Source organism: Musa acuminata, chromosome BXJ2-1 (assembly GCF_036884655.1).
Source record: "Musa acuminata AAA Group cultivar baxijiao chromosome BXJ2-1, Cavendish_Baxijiao_AAA, whole genome shotgun sequence".
In the NCBI taxonomy this organism is placed as follows: Eukaryota; Viridiplantae; Streptophyta; class Magnoliopsida; order Zingiberales; family Musaceae; genus Musa; species Musa acuminata.
The window spans coordinates 6,543,391-6,560,918 of NC_088338.1; the positions used below are offsets into that span (position 1 = coordinate 6,543,391).

A 17,528-nucleotide genomic window follows, 5' to 3' on the forward strand; every position below is an offset into this window, starting at 1 on the left:
TATTCTCTGGAACGTGTGCTTTGTGTATTTTCTAAGATAATTTATGACAGGGATAATGGAACAAGAGTTTCGCGCTCCCTGAATTCTATCCTGATTTGACCTTCTCTGTTCTTCGTTACAATCACAAGTCCAAGCAATCTACACCATGAACTCTTCCACTTATGAGTTCATGATTCGGAGGATTTCCTTTGGTCGATATAACAACATTGGCATAATATGTTTAATTTTTCTGTTCTTTTGCTACAGATTATATTTTTTGTGTAATTTTTAGGGATAATTCACTGATTTGACTTGGACTATTCCTGTTTCAATTTGACTTACTTTTGGACCTGATCGAAATGGATTTGATTTGAAGATAAAATAAACCTCGTTTATCGTACAATAAATTACACAAAAGTTTTTATGGTATTTGAGATCACATCTAGCTGTGGGTTTGTGTAAAGCCATAGCACAAGGATTCTGGACCTAAGTTGGATCACAGATCACTTTGCATTGCTAGTCCCTGCTCATCCTAATATAGTCAAAGAATGAAGAACGGACGTGGATATAATTCCATTCATTTCAGAGATGTTGACCAAGCAAAAGTCAAAGTTAAGTTCCAGGTCGGCATGTGAAGCTAAGGATTTCATTTAATTATCTATCCAACTTCGTGTTGCTACTATTATTTATTTTCTCTTCTTCCTCCTCGCCTTTGGCAGGACCAAGATCATGACCTCTTTGCCTTCACCGTTACGAAAGAGAAGAGGAGACAATGGGCATGGTGGCGATGTCATCGGCGTTGGCGTTGGCGTTGGCGTTGACCATCGTGGCGTCGTTGATGTGGACGGCGAGGCCGTAGATCCGGGATATGGAGGTGCAGTCGGACTCTCGGGCCATCATCCCCTTCGATGACTTCGGATTCACCCGGTGGGACGGTCTGGAACTCAATGTCACCGGCGTCGCCTTCTCCTATGAGTCGGCAACGACGGGGGACGTCTACCTGTGGCAGCTGGGCTTCTTCCTTTACACCCGGGACACTTGACTGCGCGTCCTCCGCCACATGCAGGTTCTTGACATCACCTGCGCCCTCCAATCCGACCTCGTCCGCGTCGTCTACACTTTCGACCGGCTCCTTTCCCCGCCCTAACCCTCCGGCGTCGCCGTCGCCCACGCCTCCTCCTTCCGCCTCGCCCTCAACCTCACCGATATCCCCGGCCAGTTCACCCTCGTCTTCGCCAACTGCCTCCCCTCGCTCCGTGTCTCCATGACTGTCCGCTCCGCCATGTTCGACCGCCCCGACCCTCCAACCCCTCCCGCCACGCCTATCTCTCTGCCGGCGCCGCCGTCCTCCCACTCGTCTACTCCCTCCTCTGCTTCGCCTACGCCGCCGCTCTCCTCCACATGCGCAGCGCCGCCTTCGGGGTCCACTATTTCATGCTCGCCGTCGTCGTCCTCAAGGGCATCTCCCTCTTTACCCTCATGATCCTCATCGGCACCGGCTGGTCCTCAAACCCTACGTCCAAGACCGCGAAGAAGGTTCTCATGGCCGTTATCCCCCTCCAGGTCGTCGCAAACATGGCCCAGGTCGCCATCGACAAATCGTGCCACCCGGAAGCCGCTCTTCCTCCTCGTCGACGTTGTCTGCTGCTGCACCGTCCTCTTCCCAATTTTCTGGTCCATCAAGAACCTCCAGGAGGCCGCCAGGACCGCCGTTAACCGCTTGAAGCTAACTTTCTTCCGTCAATACTGCATCGTGGTCATCCGCTACATTTACATCACCAGGGTGGTAGTCTATGCCCTCCTCGCCATCACCTCCTACCGGTACATGTGGAACAGCGTGCTCACCGGAGAGCTCGCCACCCTCACGTTCTATATCTTCATCGGATACGAGTTCAGGCCCGAGAAGTACAACCCTTCGCAATCAATGAGGAGGAAGCTGCTGCTGAGGCACTCAAGCTCCACGGCAACTTCAAATTGTGAAAAGGAAATTGAAGGGGTTTTTAAGGGGGTGATCAGGAAATGCAACTTGCACTTTGATGCTGCCTGCAAATTGCTGGGAAAGCACCCAAAATAGAGGTTCGATCTGTGCTTATTTTATATATGTCTTCCCTTTGTTTTGCTGTGTTACAGTAATAGGAATTGTTGATTAAAATGTCATAAGAAATATGATTTCTTGTTTAATATAGTTGCAACAGCATGTAAGCATGTCCGTTACCATACTATCCTGGCTAGTTAAGCTTTTCGCCAGCTATTGTGGTATCTCTCTTTCAGTAGAAAGTTGACTTTCTTCTTTTTCTTGACACTTGAGGTTCTGATGCTGGATGATTTTGGTCTTTTCTTGTTGGTAGATGGTTTAGATCTTCCTGTCTGACTATAAAAACAGATTTGAGTGGTTTGTATGTTGTTAACATTATGTAGTATGCTGAATTGTTGAAGGATCTCACCTAAGTTTTTTCTCAGAAGAATCTCTATTAGGAACATCATATTTGATGTCAAGGCTACTGGTTAAAGAATATTTAACTGATGGACTTCATGTGAAGATGATAGGTACATGATGTGATAGTAGGTCTTTGTGATGTGTTATATACTATATAAGGAGGTCCTTACAGTTCCTTTGGTATTGTTGTGCATTGTGCATCTTTTATTGGATTGCCATAATTTCTGCAGGGCAAATGGTTCAGTTCTTGCCTTTCTTCTTGGTATTTGGTAGCCCAATATGTTATAGGATTGTGATACTTGGAGGTTTTGATTTTCCATGCTTGCCTTTTTTGCTATCAAAATATTTCTACTATATAATTGGCAATGGTGCATCAACCTAGGCAGAGGAGGGTGCATTGATATATTTTTTTTCTTTTTCATTTTCAGTCAAGTTCCTTTTTGTTTCTCTCTTAGAACACTTATTCTCAAGCCTAGATTCAAGTGATGATGTTTCTAGACCTGCATGGTTGTTAATCAGCTTGCTAGTGCAATCATCAAATCTGGTAAGAACTTACTAAAATAAGCTTGAAGACTATTTCCCTTTGTTTAGTACTAATCTATTACTTAAGAAGAACCCTTTATACTAAAAGTTGTAGGCTCAGCTGAAAGAAGCTTGATATAATACAGTAACTCAAAATGAGTTATGAGTGACATGATACTCAATCGAGCTAGAATCATAGTCTATGGCACTTGAGTCCATAGCCAATTGACTCAGAAATCTAGTGAGCAATGTTGTTGACTTGGTCAAAAGTGCTAGGTTGTATGGACAAGTATTTAAACTATGTTTTGATTAAGCATTCTTCAAAATACATATAGTGAAGTGAATCCTGTATGATCCATAAAACTTGGACACGTCACTCAGCTACTCATATAGATTTTGCTTGTTCCATAATACCTGATGGACTATGCAGGTAATACTCTGACACCTATGTGTTTATGCACCTCTATCTTTCTAGGCACATGGGCCCCTCATCCCATGAATTTTAAGTTCAAAGGAAGGTGCTAAGGAACCTCCTTTCACACTGTATAAACATGACATCCCAATAGTGCGATGGAGGTTTTGATTCTATGTAAGAGTATATGGATCTACTACTGATAATTTGGTCTTAAAGGCCTTGGCCACATAATTCTTAGGCTTGATATATCTTAAGTTATTGGATCGGTAGATCTATCAAGTCGAATCACAATTGGTATCAGTCTGTGTTGGAAAGAACATTCGGTAAATGGTGCAAGAGGTACAGCACATTGTGGATCTACACATGAACCGTGGACCTCGTGTGGCTTACCAATAAGTGATTTTTGATTATATCTTGCACATTGACGAGGTCATCAGCCTTGATTAGTCATACATTAGGAGTGGAAGGGGGTTATGATGATATTAAGAGTTAGATGGTTCTTATACGAATAACTTGACTCTAGGATACCCGATATTATCTAATAACGATAAGATATAGTACACAAAACAAAAGTTCGGCGTTATCTTCAATAGTAAGCACTTTAGATCATTTCCCATTTTTAGCTCACTGTCATTGTGTCCTAGTTAAGGAAAGGTCTTGTATTGGGTATCCTCACACTTTGTCTTACAGCAATTCTCTTAGGATACTGTAATGCTTAAAAGTCTGAAAGTTTGCTTCATTTCCTTTGCACGACTGCCACATAATTATTCCACCCCTTCCTATTTTAGTAGTTAATTTTTGGTGTCCTTTAAGGAACAGATATAATACTCTGTCCTTTAAGTCACTGCATTCTGAGGAAATAGTGAATTGTATATTTGAAAGAGACCTTGTCGAATTATGAGGGTTATCGGTGTGAATGGATGAAAGTGACTTTGGAGGATAATGTCAGTGGGGGATAATGAATAATAATTGTCTTACCTAAGTGATAAGATCTACCTAGGGGTTGATATTCTCATAAATTTGAATCATGGTAGCTGTCAAGACTAAATGGCCTGGTTTATTGTAATTGCTATAACGAAACATTCTGCTTTCTGAATAAGATGAATCATAAGGAAGCATCTTGCAATATTGAAGGAAATTTTGGTGCTTTCTGAATTTGCTTGGGAAAACAGGTCATCTGGAGGAGAAAATGACAAGCTGAAAACTAAAAAGAAAGCTCATGCTTGCTTTGTTTTCAGCTAGTCTTTTTAAGTAATAAATGTGGAATTCATATGTTCTAGTTGGATTTTAATGGTGAATTCTGTCGCAAGATTTCAATAAGTTTGTCTCTCTTTGTGCTGGAGGCATATTGCAAAACCAGAAAAAGTTCGACAAATCGGAGCTAACAACTTATTTTCTTCCAGAACTGTTTTCCTGTCAAGGCATGCAAAGGATGAAATATTTGCTTTTTCATTGGCATGAGGTAAAATTTCAGATCTATTTGCAAAGTTGACCTTGGACTTTTACAATTTTTATTAAGCATGGTGATTAGTATTGCTGGTGATTATTAATATCCAAGTGTTCCTTACTTGGCTTTTATTTATTTATTTCTGAAGGGAGTAGATTTTGACATTGTTGTGCAAGGTCTAAGATTTGTTGACTGGTCTCATTAATGGGAAAGAAGTTTTATGGACATCTTCTGGGTGGAGAATAGACTCATCCCAGATGTTTTAGCTGAATCCATAAAATGCTGGATCTTTGTCTATTTAATGCTGGAGTTACTTATGCTGAGCTACTCTGATACTTTTACCATTTAGTTAGCCTTAGCATTGTGCTTCACCACAAAGGGTAGTGAAATACACTCTTGACATGATTATTTTTATAATGTAGTAATGTTCTTAGGATGTTTTTGAGAAATTGTAGATTGGAAAAAGTTTTAACTATTATTACTTCTCATGTATGTGGTTGAGTTTATACAGGGCTAGATGTGTATGTTATTTATCACTTAGGCATAAGCATGGTTAGGTTAATTGTCTATACCTTTTGAGTTAAGCATGTTTAGGAAAGGATCAAATTTGAGCATTAGATGTCAAACATTATGTTTTCCAATTTAGTTTATTTAAGTGTTTCTATCATATATTTAACTTGATTATTTCATCAGATCAAATTCTGACAATATCATGTTTATTGTGTATGCTTTTCTAAGGATCAAAGCAAGTGCTCTGCAGACATTACATGCCCACTCTCATCTTATTAGATCATGCGGTCAGGTACCACAGCACACAAAAACAAGAGAGTGAATGAACCAAGCAACAATGAACGACCAAACACACAGCACGGCAGTCAAAAGAACCAAAGAAGAATCCACTAGAGGGTGGGCTACTGCTCTTCTTCCCGTCACTCCTTCCACTTCCTGTGCTCGAAGCCCAAGATGTGACCGCAGCTTCTATGATTTCCCATAAGTGGAGACCAACCCAACGCACGCACACCCTGCACGCTCTGCGGCGGCGGCGGCGGCGGCTACCAACCGAACGCCACCGACTACCTTTTCTGCCGCTGCAGGCCGCGTCCACATGTACTCCGAGTTCTCCCCATGGCACGCAACCAAATGACACCAACAGGATGACCAGAACGAAAGCAAGAAACCTACAACTGGACCGCCACCCAGCTTCTCATCGGAGCCACCGCCGGAGGTCCGTCGTCGAGGACGGGGACACCTCGCCGCCGAGGCTGTCGTTACACGAGGACGACACATTGGAGCGCGGGTCCCCCGCGAACCGGCCCGTCGCGCTCTTGAAGCTCGGGCTCCGGAGGCTCTGCGAGTACCCGTAAGGATCCGGCGCCGGGAAGGAGAGGCGCTTCTTGGCGGAGCCGGCCCTGTCCCGCTCCGGCGTCGCCGGCCGCTGCCTCGGCGCGCTCTGCGATCGCACCCGCGCCTTTGCCGACTCTGTCGCCGCCATGTAGTTCGGTACCATCGCCGGGGGGTGCTGCCGCGAGGCTCCCGCGCCGTGGTGGTTGTGGTAGCTGGGCGTGTGGACGGTGGAGAAGCTCCGGTCCTCCCTCCCGTAGCGAGGGCTGGCCGAGCGGACCTGTAACGGCCGCGTCTTGGACGGCGAGGGCGTGACGGGCGAGTGGGTTTGGTAGTGGTGGTGCTGGTGCTGGGCGCGGTGGAGAGGGGAGCAAGCGTGCTGCGTGCCCGGCGGTGGTGGCGTCGGCCGGCGGGGGTTGACGGGGGCGGAGTAAGAGAAGGGTCGAGACGTGTCGATCTCCAAGGTCTTGATGGGATCTCGGTGGTCAGTGGAGGCTCGCGCCGCCCTGCTGCTGGCTCTGTTGTCGAAGGACGACCTCGACGCGATGTAGCGATCCATCCACCGGATCGGCATCTGCTCTCCCGCCGAGGCCACCTCGTGGTCCGCGTCTTCGTCGAGCGCGGGCGAAGGGTTCCGGTCGGATCTCCAGAGCTTCCCGACGTGCGGAACATTTGATGTCATTCACAGAAACGCCGACACGACAAGGTGGAGGAGACAACGAAAGAGACTTGGAAGCTTACTTGATGAGAGAAGGCGTAGGAGAGCGCCCGTTCTCGTTTCAGAGCAGCCTCCTTTCGGCTTTGCAGCATCGCCTGGATCTCCTCGATCGTTCTCGGGCGGTCGTCCCAATCATCCGCAAAGCTACTCCCATCTCTGGACTGGTCGTACCATCAAACAAATACCAGACATAATCGAGCAGGATGAAGACGAAGAAGAAGAAAAGCTTGGAATTTTAGGCGGGGAATGTGTTACCATGGATCTCCGCTCAGCGAGCTCCTGGAGGAACTTGGATTCCCAGAGGGAGGTGTCGCAGCTGAACGAGGACTTGTTGCTGCCGCGGGAGACCACCGACGACGACTCCTGGGCGAGCCGCATGCGCTGGTCTCTCACCCTCGCCTGAACCCTCACAAGGGCTTGCATGCATCTCAAGGTCATCTTCGCCTGCTTCCGGACGTTGTGCCCCCTCACCAGGGCCTGCAGTTTCACGAGCCCCTTCAGAGCCCGCAACGCCCTCCTCGCCTTCATCCGCACCGCAGAAGCCCAAAGTCACCATCTTTGCACTCCGGAAGGCAAACGAAGAGAACCAGAAGAAGCAAAGAGAGGAGTACCAGGTATCCCCGAAAGGCAGTTTGGATGACAACGGCGGCGTAGTGCTGCTCCTTGGCGAAGCTAGATGAAGGCTGGGTGAGGCGCACCACCTCCGCCGCCGCCTGCGCAGTCGCTACAGCCGCCTCCGCCGTCGCAGCCGAGGCCACAGCCAGAGCAATGGCGTGCCTTTGCTCCGGCGTCACCGCTGCCTGCGGAGGCGGCGGCGGCGGCGGCGTCCTCGTTTGTTGCCCTTGCTGCGGCTGTTGCTCGTGCGCCGACGACTTCCGGAACAACCATCTCCTCTTCTCCTTCTTGTGCTACCGAGGAAGGCAGGAAGAAAGGAAGACATCTTGAGGTGAACAGAGAAACACAGAGGCGGCCAGGGCAAGGTAAGGTACACGACACTAACCTTCTCTTCTTCCTCTTGCTCCGGCTCTTCTCGCTGCTTCGAGGCCTTCTTCTCGGAGTCCTTGGACGGCGATCTAAACGCCCGTTTGACCGCCGTCAGCCACGAGCTGCTCCCCTTCTTTCCCATGATCCAGATCGCACATTTACACCGTTACCCAACGATTCCCAAAAGGTAAGGCTCACCCCAGCCACAGTTAAAAAGGAAGAAGAAGAGACCTCCTCAACAACACATCACTTTGCTTTCACCCATCCATGATTCCTTTATCAACTCAACTCAGAGAAGAGAGAGAGAGTGCAGAGAGAACAGAGGCGTTGAGCAGAGGAGCTAAGTGGACGCGCATCACGAAGCGAGCCACAGTGGGTGAGCTCTAAATGTCTCTTCGGGGCCCACCAGTTGAGCACTGCTCCGCGAATCCATGTGGAGAGTAAACCAGTTTAGGGTCTTAGTCCTCATCCACAGAGAGAGAGAGAGAGAGAGAGAGAGAGAGAGAGAGAGAAGGAAACTAGAACCAGCGATGACATTGAGACGTATAGTATTATAACATCAAAACTGGTACGCCGGTGCATGTACATGTATGGGGGAGTATGTGTACTTGTACTGAGGTGGGTGGGTGACTCAATAAAGGGCAGTGTGCGGTCAGGTGCAGGAAAGTTTGTGTCTGTACGAGATGGGAAAGGGAGCTTGGTGCTTAACGTCCATGGCAGGGTTGCCGTGGAGAAGCTCACAGGCACCATCAAAAAGTGCTGAGGACAGCCATTTCTGGTATTAATGAGAAGGATGTAGCTTTAAATAAGTTAGAGAGAGAGAGAGAGAGAGGTATGGCATGTGGAGGCAGTGAAAGCCTTGAAGGATGTGGGAGGAAAGAGGGAGCGAGCACGTGAGGTTTCAGGGAAGGGAAGGGAACTCCAAGGGCCACCTATTTATTTAAAGGTTGTGGACATGGATCCCATGACACCCTGTGAGCTTCTCTCTCCCTCTCTCTGCTTATGAGCTGAGGAGACGAAAAGGATAACTTTTCATCCAATCTGGTCAATCCACCCGGCCCAAGTTAAGTCCGATGTAACAGTGAAACCAATGGCCGGGAGCTATCGTCGCTCCCCTAACATCATACAAGTAAAGGCTTCCATCGATACGGGATTTAGGAAACAAAAAATAATTAGATTGAAGTATCATACATGTCACCTACTTATCAAAGATTGATAATTAATTTGATTATCAAACCTTATCTTTTCCAAGAAAGAAGAAATGTATGGGGTGGTTGGAATCTTTGGTTCCCTCCCCCTTTGGGTGAAGCTGATGTGCACACATCTCGATCAATGTTTGGCGGTTTTCCAAACTGCACTACTGTCGATTCTTTTGTTGTGGAGCGGTCAAAGTGGGCGGGGTCAAACTGGGGGATCATCCATCCCTGTCGAGGGTATTAGTACGACCGGATTTGGGTTGGCTCCGCTCACCCAAAAGCCTTCTCCCCATACTAAATAATTGCTTCCACATGTTGAGGTGCTTATAATAACTAGGAGTGATTTGTTTAATCCTTAAACTCTCTGCACCACATGATACTGTTGATTTGGTTCTAATATTTATTCATCATTAATTTTATGATGGCGTGGCCAGTAAGGTATAAACTCGCCCAGTGACCGTGTCAAATAAAAATAGGTCTAACTTGACATTCATCTAATCCAACTCTGATTCCATCATTAATTATGTTTCTCTCTCTCTCTCTCTCCCTCTCACACACACACACACACATATATATGTGTGTGTGTGTGTGTATATGCATGCAAGACTCTGACTTATATATATATATATATATATATATATATATATATATATATATATATATATTCAAAAGTTAAATACTAAAAGAATCAAAAGAAGAGCAAAAGATAAATATAAAATCAAATATTATAAATAATAAAATAATGTTTAAATACTCTTGACACGCCTATGTAAGAACAGGGATAGATCGGACTGATCGATAAGGGTCAAGTCTACCATTGATGCGGATGTGAAGAATAAAGCATCATGAGAACTTTGTTGCTCTATTCTTTCCACAAAGGAGCGTGTGTTGACGAGATCGTATTGATCGATAAGGGTGAAGTCTTCCAATGATGCGGATGTGAAGAATAAAGCATCATGAAAGCTTTGTTGCTTTCTCTGTAACCAGAGCGTGTGTTGACGCGACCTAAGTCCTCGTACCCTTCCCACTCCATCTTGACTTGTGATCGGACGGCAGAGATGTTAGATGGAGGGAGAGCGGATGATCGACGTGGAGTGTCATCGAATCCAAGGATTCGGAGCCACGTGCGCCTTGAACCACAGAGGGCGCGTACGTTTGACCGAGAGTAAGCGGTCCCTCTGTGCGATCATCCAATCGTGCGGCTCAAAACACAAGAGTAGTCCGTCGTACGACTTCGCGCGTCGACGCATTTCCCACGCGACCACCTGTTGGTCTTACGCCAGACGAGCCGTCGACCACCATCCCATCTAACCCTACGCATCCCTTGCACTGATCATAATAGAAACCGGGGAGGGCGAGAGGCAGATCATTTAGGGAGGGAGAGAGAGAACGAGAGGAATTCTCCACCTCCGCTCGATTCCTCTCCTCATTCTCCTCTTCGTGAGCGAGCGAGAGGAATTCTCCACCTCTGTTGGATTCTCCTCGACTTCCTCTTCGTCAGAGAGAGAGAGAGAGAGAGAGGATTCTCCACCTCCGTTCGACTCCTCTCCTTAAGGCTCCTCTTCTTCGTCTTCCTTCCGTGTCCACCTACTTTTCTCACCGAGAAGGCAAATGGCGTTAGCAGCAGCGGCGGCGGGGTATGTGACTATGAGGGCGGAGAAGGGTGTTGGGGCTCCGTCGTCGTTGTTCGGGGCGGACTACATGTTCCGGTGGGAGCAGCAGGGGGAGTACATGGAGCGGCGGCAGACCTTCCTCCGGAGCTACCACTTCTGCCGCAGGCAGGGCCCCAGAGAGAAGGCGCTCCGCGTCCGCCGCCTCGCCTGGGCCCGCCTCAGCGGCGTCCGCCGCCTGCCGCGCCTCCTCTGGGCCAAGATCCGCTCCGCCCTCGCCCTCGTCCGCGGCGGGCGCAGGAGGAGGCCATCCCACCGCATGGCCTCCGTCTCCTCGTTCCAGCGTCTGCCGCACCGCCGCAGCGCCAGCAACATCAGCAGCAGCTCCTCCGCGGAGTCGCCCAGGTGGTAGTCGTCATAGGAGGCAGGGGCGGCCGCCTCTCTCAAGAAAGCTCTCTTTCTTCCGCTGGCATTAGAAGTCGTGTCAGCAGGATAACTGGAAGCATACGCATGTGCAACGGCTTCCTTAAACAGGCGCAAGAAAGCCACTGCAAGAACGTGAAGATGCATGAATAGAATATAACTAAATGATCTCTTGGCATCCATTCTTCAGGTCATTACTTTTAGTTGGATTTACGTACGTGAGTTTGAGATGTTATTTCCATGAGTTGATGCCCCTCGAAACCAAAGCATCATAGTCACTTGTGAGATTTTCCAAAATTGATTCCCACAGTCCAAAAAAATTACTTCCTATAAATAATTTCGTCCATTGCTTTACAAATTATCTAAGACATATGTTCAACTAGTCTCAATCGAAGTACTGAGTCCCCCAAAAAAGTAATGAGCCTCTCCTATTGCTTCAACTAGCCCTTGTGTTCTTAAAATGAGTCTGTGAGGATTGCCCAAAAGGGTATATAAAGCATACCACCTTACAAATAAACTAGATATAAAGGTGATGATTAATGTTGTTATTTTTAGATAATTTTACGATCAAAATGGATCTACAATAAGATCGAAAATAGTCCGATCAAAGCACTTGACCAATCGAATATGCTCTCATCAATGCATGATTTGAGTAAATATAAATATAATGAGACTATGACTCGAATCTTAGTTTCTCATCAGAATCCATCATAAATGCTTTATTTCAATGCTGGGCCCAAACAAGGGTTAGGTTAGCTGAGGGCACCCAAGAATTACTTGTACCATTTTGGAAGTTCCTACAAAGAAGGCACTTAAAAGCATCCTTAAATGGATTGACAATGCATTTTTCAAGAAGTAATGCACATTTTAAACATTATAAATGCACCATATAATCACAAAAGGGAATGCTATATCCTCAAACATGACAAATTAATCATAACAACAAAATCTACGAGTAGGAAAAAGAAAGGGGCAAAGCTAGTAATATGATTTTATAATCAGGAAATCAAATATGCAGTAGTAAAAATTGGAGCTAAAAATGGCCAGAATGATAAGAATGACAGCATCAATATAGCAATTGTACAGTTAAAAGAGAGAACAAACTTGACTTGCTTAATAGAATATCCAATAATTGTTGGCATAAAGTTTGGAAAAAAATGAACCTGAGAATGCAGTACATGTAAGTGCTCATCGGACCAAGAAGAATTCCTACACAGAAAATTCCCATATGCAGGAAATATTAGATTTATAGTGTCAATGCAACTGCAAGAAGCACATCAAACTTGGGCTTACCGAAAATTTTGAAATGCGAAAAGGAGGCTCAAGTGAGGCCGTCATATCTTTAGCTCTCATCGAGTTATGGTCTGTTCTGGAACAAAAGAACCGACTGCATGTTCATAAGATAACCGGAGTTCCTGATGTGAGTCTCAGATGATAGACCTAGGATTCTAAATTCCTTTGGAATACCTGTCTGACAAAGTATCAAACTAAGTTTCACTGACGCCAAAGAATGCTATTAATTGATACATTTAGAAGTTCTACAAGCCAACTTGGAAGATTTTATATCACTGGAGATTCCAAAGGCAGATATCACTGTTTTTAAAGAAAGATAAATTGAAAATTTGCAAGGACATAGCCATATATATATGTTTGCAAAACTACAAATAACCATTAAAAGCTAAAGAGGGTGATAATGTTCTACAAATAACTTAGCTACAGAGGCATGTTAAAAAGAACAGTGATCCAAAAGGGAAAATAGATACCACATGACAAAGACACAGTGAGAGAGGAGAAATAAGAGCATGATTATGATGCTCTATATTACATATCCAAGAGGGTGATAATGTTCTCACAAATGTGTTTCCTAGTCATGCAAACTCTATTGCTGGTTAATTAACGTCCCACTGATCCATGAGCAATTTATCAGTTTCACTTACACAACCAGTAAAATTTCACTTTATATAAGGCTATAGCACACTACCTCTCTAAGCTGGATCAATTGACAAACTATCCTACAAGTTTTCTTGTCCAATTTGTTATGGTTATGTTCATACTGTTGATAGAATTCACTTATGTTTCATTTAATACCCAAGTCCTTTTCACGAAAGATATAACATTTACCTGATCAAGATGACAGTTGATGGTAGGTACCTTTAGAGGAAAACATAAGCAGATTCATTGAGAAACCAATTGATTCTTGGAGTTTGCATTGCCACAATAATTCTGCACGACCAGGTCAGAGTCTTTCCCTTTCTGCTTGTTCCAAGTGAATCAGAATCTTCAGCATTTTGTTTACTGTTTGAATCCCCTTTCTTCCGAAAATTTCAACCTCCAAATGCCTTTTCTTTCCCAAATATTTGTCATATCGAGTTTTACCAGTAATCATTGCAAGAACAAATGCCTTCCTTGAAATGATGAAATCGCACCCGATCCCGAACAACAATTTCTCGATCATATATCCTGGAAGCATATTTAGTGAGAGAATGACAGTCCTTACACACCCTCAAATTCTTCACGATTCGAAGACTTGTCCCTTTGGGAGTTCTCAGTAGCCCAAGAGCAATAGCCAACATCTCACTATGATAGTCAGTTGTGCTGTCTACAAAGTTCTCGAGCCATTCTGCAGATCTTTCCATTGCATAACCCAAAGAAGCTGCTCGACTAATCATCTCCTCTAACTTCTTATATATCTCTTCACTCTCAGCATGCGAAGTATCACCAACCACAAATTTCCTAACTTCACCATGAATTTCTATCCAGCTCCAGCCAGGAGTTGTCTTAATCCCTTGATCCTTCACCATTTTCCTCATCCTAGCCACACCTTGGCTGTCACCGGCATGCTCATAGATATCAGAAAGAAGAACACAGTCCCCTGCATTATTAGCTGACATTTCAATAAGATTTTGGATGGCTATCTCACCCATCTCCACGCTTCCATGGATCCTGGATGCGCTCAGTAGCATTCGCCAAAGGACTGGATCGTCCTTGAAAGGTGAACTATGTATGAACTCAAGCGCCTCATCCAGCTTACCAGCTCGGCCGTACATGTCCACCATGCATCCATAATGCTTGAGGTCTGGCTTTATATTGTAAGCAGAACCCATCCTCTGAAAATATTTGAGGCCATCGGCCACTAGGCCATGGTGACTGCACGCCGTTAGCAAGCCAAGGAATGAGATGGAGTTGGGTCGGACTCCAGCCATCAGCATCCTCTGGAAAAGCAAGATGGCTTTGTCAGCATGACCATGAATTCCCAGCCCATTGATCATCGAGTTCCATGTGAAGTTGTCCCGCCTCCTCATCCCATCGAAGACCCTACGAGCCTCGTCCAATCTGCCGCACTTGGCGTACATGTCTATCAGTGCATTGCCCACGAACACGTTCCACCGCAAGAACCCATTTTCCTCGGCAAATTTGCAAATCCGGACACCAAAACCCAAGGCACCCAAGTGAGCACAGGAAGAGAGCAACCCGACTGCGGTGAACTCATCAAGGCCAACGCCCGATTGCCTCATCCTGTCGTAGACCTTCAAGGCGTCCTCATGGAGACCGGCGTGACAAAAGGACGAGATCATGGAATTCCAGGCCACCAAGTCCTTGTCAGGGATTTCGTCGAACACCCTCCTCGCTTCGTCGATGGACCCGTTGTCCGCGTAAGCCCGGACCAGGTTCGTGCCGACGATGACGTGGGAGGATAACCCAGAGTGGACGATGGAGGCGTGGGCCTCGCGGCACTTGGGATCGGCTTTCGCGAGGGCACAGGCCTTGAGGAGGAAGGAGAAGGTGAAGGCGTCCGGGCGGGAGGAAGCGCGTCGCATCATGGCGTTGTAGAGGGAGAGGGCGTCGAGTGGGGCGGGACTGCGGGAGGAGCCGCGGATGAGGGCGTTCCAGTGGTCGGTGGTGGGGCGGAGGATGCCGGAGAAGAGAAGGCGGGCGTAGGCGAGGTCGCCGGCGGCGGAGGTGGCACAGAAGGAGAGGAGCTTGGCAGAGACGGCGGGGTGGCCATGGTAGCCTTGGAGCAGCACCTGGGCGTGGATCTTGCGGAGCCTATCCATGCTATTGCAGCCCTGAAGCAGCCTCAATAATTTGGCCGCGCCGCACATTTCCGTCTCTCTATCTCTCTTTCTCAATCATTGCGGTCGCTGCATTACATGAACAGTCGCCCCCGCTTCGGTCATGTTGCCTGCTGCTTTCCTGTGGCTTCCGCGAGTCCAATAGGGCGGGGAGGCTGCAAACAAGTCTCGAAGCAGCGGAAAAGAAAGATCAAACAAAGCGCTTTTGACGCTTCTTTGACGTTTTAGACCACCGTAATTAGATGTTTGGCTTCTGAAAGTTAGTTTAAAATGTTAGTGAACTGATCCACCGTGACTCATGAGTTAGCATGATCCGATCCATGGGTCGATATCAGGTGTCAATGGTTGGTTGAACGGGTCACCGAAGTTGATCAACCGTAGGTCGGGATGTCGGGTTCGTATGAGGGAAGGCGCCTCTCGATCAGGATGGTCGCACCTCGGGGGTGGTCGCACTCCTGCACAGAAGGCCCTCGTTAAGTGGTTACTGATTTTGACTCCTCAACGAGTAAGTTAGTGTTTGATTTTAAATTTCTTTTTTCTTACCTCCCTTAGGTTAGGTGTCGGTCAAGGGCTCTTATACTACTGTACGGGGATTGGTCGTACGTGAGTTTGACGCGATAGTTGATCTCCGAGAGACGAAGTGATCCCTTCTTGCTACTGTCGTCTTGGAATGCACGGAGCGACGCCATATGACATCGTCCCAAGCTTCCCGGGATGGGATGTGCCGAGGGTTGTCTTGTACAGACCCATGCTCGACACGTAGGAGTACTCCTCTTGCTGACCTGACGGTGACGTGACGTGATGTTAGTTGTGACATCGATGGAGCCCAAAATATGTCTTAAGACATATAACATTAAACGTAAGATAAGTAAATAACAATAAGTAACGAAGAAAACATAGTAATTTATAAGGTGAAAATAAATCATATCTTTTTTGAAATTTATGAGAAATTACAAAGTCAATGCTGAATTTAGTTAATATTTATTCCGAATTCAAGAAGTGGAAATCGGAAACTGACCGAGTTCGAGAGTCTCGGCGGACTCGGGTTCGTCTTTGGGGCCAAGAAACCGCCCGGCAGGGCCTGTTCGACACTACTCAACACCGTGTGAAAAGAAGCCCTTTTGCGACGAAGGATCGGCAAATGGATCGCCACGCCTCCGACGTCGAGGTCGAGGAAAACGAGATGCCCTCGTCCCAGGAGGGCCGCCTCCCCGGCGTCCCCTTCACCGCCCAGAGCCATCGCAGCCCTCCGCCCACTTCCCACGCCGCATCTTCTGCCCCCGCTCCCGCCTCCGCCGCCGCCGGGGTCGCCGCTCGCCCGGGTGACGCGGCGTCCGGCGTCAGCCCAAGGATGGGAACCCGGATTAAAAGAACCGTGCGGAAGCCTCCAGCAGCGGGCTACGGAGCCGACCAGAAGAAAGGGAGGGCTTCGACGAAGAGATCCAGGGGCGTGCACATTAGTTCCGCGATATCTCCTACCGAGTCGGAGCAAGAAGGGCATGACGATTTAGGATTCAGTGCAGGCGTAGAGCCCCCGATGCCAGACCAAGAAGGCCGGAAGCGGCCGGCGGATCTCCAAGCGACAGCAGATGCCGGCGCGATGGGAGAACCAAATGCGGCTTCGACCGCTGATCCGCAGCCGAGAAAGCTGCCCGTATCTATTCAACATTGTTTGTCACATGGGGAGCAGGAGGAGAGCGCCAGGCGTTCGTCCCTCGGCCATGACGGAGAGAACAGCAGCAAAACGCAAGCTGCAATTGATGGTCCGCCAATGAACCTCGTAGAGGTGATAGAGATGCTGTCCGGAGAGCCCAGCAGAAGGTTTGCTGATAAGGATATACTGGACATTGCAAAGATGAAGGGGATCGAATTCCCTCCGCCGTGGTGGTCGGTGTTGTTTACTCGGCGATCATGATGTCCGTTGATGTCGCCCGTAAAATATTCGACTTTAGTTCCATGTAGCCCAAATGACTGTGCGATGGACGATGCCTTCCTTCAAGAAGGTCGGGATGTTTCCTTCATTTATGCTTCTTTTGTGGATTTCATCACGTTCAGGTTTATATGGCAATTGACATATTTTGCCTTGTTTGGTTGGACATTTTGATGGTAAAGAGTAAAAATCTGGGTTCATGTATATCCATCCATCGCTGTTGTCCTGCCAAGGCGTACTGTACTCTGGGATCCCACCTGCTATTTCTTTTGGTAACGCAGATGTGATGTAGTTTGACTCTCTATTGATGGATTTAAAGCATCAACTAACAACTATTTTTCATGGGTTGGAGTATGTTGGGATCAAGGATTGCTGGAAACAAGCTATGAAGCACCTTGACGGTGTGACCTGCTCGCGTGCTCTACTCTTAACGTCACGACCTCCAGAGAATAA

At 47.0% G+C, this 17,528-nt stretch overlaps 3 protein-coding genes and 1 pseudogene across 8 annotated transcripts; 2 read left to right on the forward strand and 2 right to left on the reverse strand.

Annotated features, from left to right (window-relative positions):
* Nucleotides 1-603: 603 nt before the first annotated feature.
* Nucleotides 604-5,173, forward strand: LOC135598046 (protein CANDIDATE G-PROTEIN COUPLED RECEPTOR 7-like; annotated as a pseudogene).
* A 390-nt stretch (nt 5,174-5,563) lies between these two features.
* On the reverse strand, nt 5,564-8,645 carry LOC135598658 (protein IQ-DOMAIN 18-like). Its single transcript, XM_065092794.1, has 5 exons — nt 7,860-8,645; nt 7,471-7,767; nt 7,115-7,381; nt 6,883-7,020; nt 5,564-6,793 (listed from the first exon to the last, which is right to left on the reverse strand). Exons 1-5 carry the CDS (start codon nt 7,983-7,985, stop codon nt 6,005-6,007), a joined length of 1,617 nt encoding a protein of 538 aa, XP_064948866.1. The 5' UTR covers nt 7,986-8,645; the 3' UTR covers nt 5,564-6,004.
* A 1,745-nt stretch (nt 8,646-10,390) lies between these two features.
* Nucleotides 10,391-11,433, forward strand: LOC135598660 (uncharacterized). Its single transcript, XM_065092800.1, has one exon. The coding sequence runs from the start codon at nt 10,651-10,653 to the stop codon at nt 11,059-11,061; it is 411 nt and encodes a 136-aa protein (XP_064948872.1). The 5' UTR covers nt 10,391-10,650; the 3' UTR covers nt 11,062-11,433.
* On the reverse strand, nt 10,980-15,550 carry LOC103993911 (pentatricopeptide repeat-containing protein At3g56550). Of its 6 annotated transcripts, none has more exons than XM_065092798.1 (4): nt 13,224-15,550; nt 12,366-12,543; nt 12,236-12,281; nt 10,980-11,115 (listed from the first exon to the last, which is right to left on the reverse strand). In XM_065092798.1, exon 1 carries the CDS (start codon nt 15,173-15,175, stop codon nt 13,445-13,447), a length of 1,731 nt encoding a protein of 576 aa, XP_064948870.1. In that variant the 5' UTR covers nt 15,176-15,550; the 3' UTR covers nt 10,980-11,115; nt 12,236-12,281; nt 12,366-12,543; nt 13,224-13,444. The 6 variants fall into 6 exon arrangements, with proteins under 6 accessions (XP_064948870.1, XP_064948868.1, XP_064948867.1 ...); XM_065092796.1 differs by having other exon boundaries at nt 12,366-12,539; nt 13,194-15,550; XM_065092795.1 differs by having other exon boundaries at nt 13,194-15,550.
* Between the last annotated feature and the right edge of the window lie 1,978 nt (nt 15,551-17,528).

Coding starts and splice junctions, on each gene's coding strand:
- LOC135598658 (XM_065092794.1), bottom strand. CDS start 7,985: ATGGGAAAGAAGGGGAGCAGCTCGTGGCTGACGGCGGTCAAACGGGCG. Junction 7,768..7,859: donor AGCAAGAGGAAGAAGAGAAG/GTTAGTGTCGTG, acceptor CTTCCTCGGTAG/CACAAGAAGGAGAAGAGGAG. Junction 6,794..6,882: donor CCTACGCCTTCTCTCATCAA/GTAAGCTTCCAA, acceptor CACGTCGGGAAG/CTCTGGAGATCCGACCGGAA.
- LOC135598660 (XM_065092800.1), top strand. CDS start 10,651: ATGGCGTTAGCAGCAGCGGCGGCGGGGTATGTGACTATGAGGGCGGAG.
- LOC103993911 (XM_065092798.1), bottom strand. CDS start 15,175: ATGTGCGGCGCGGCCAAATTATTGAGGCTGCTTCAGGGCTGCAATAGC.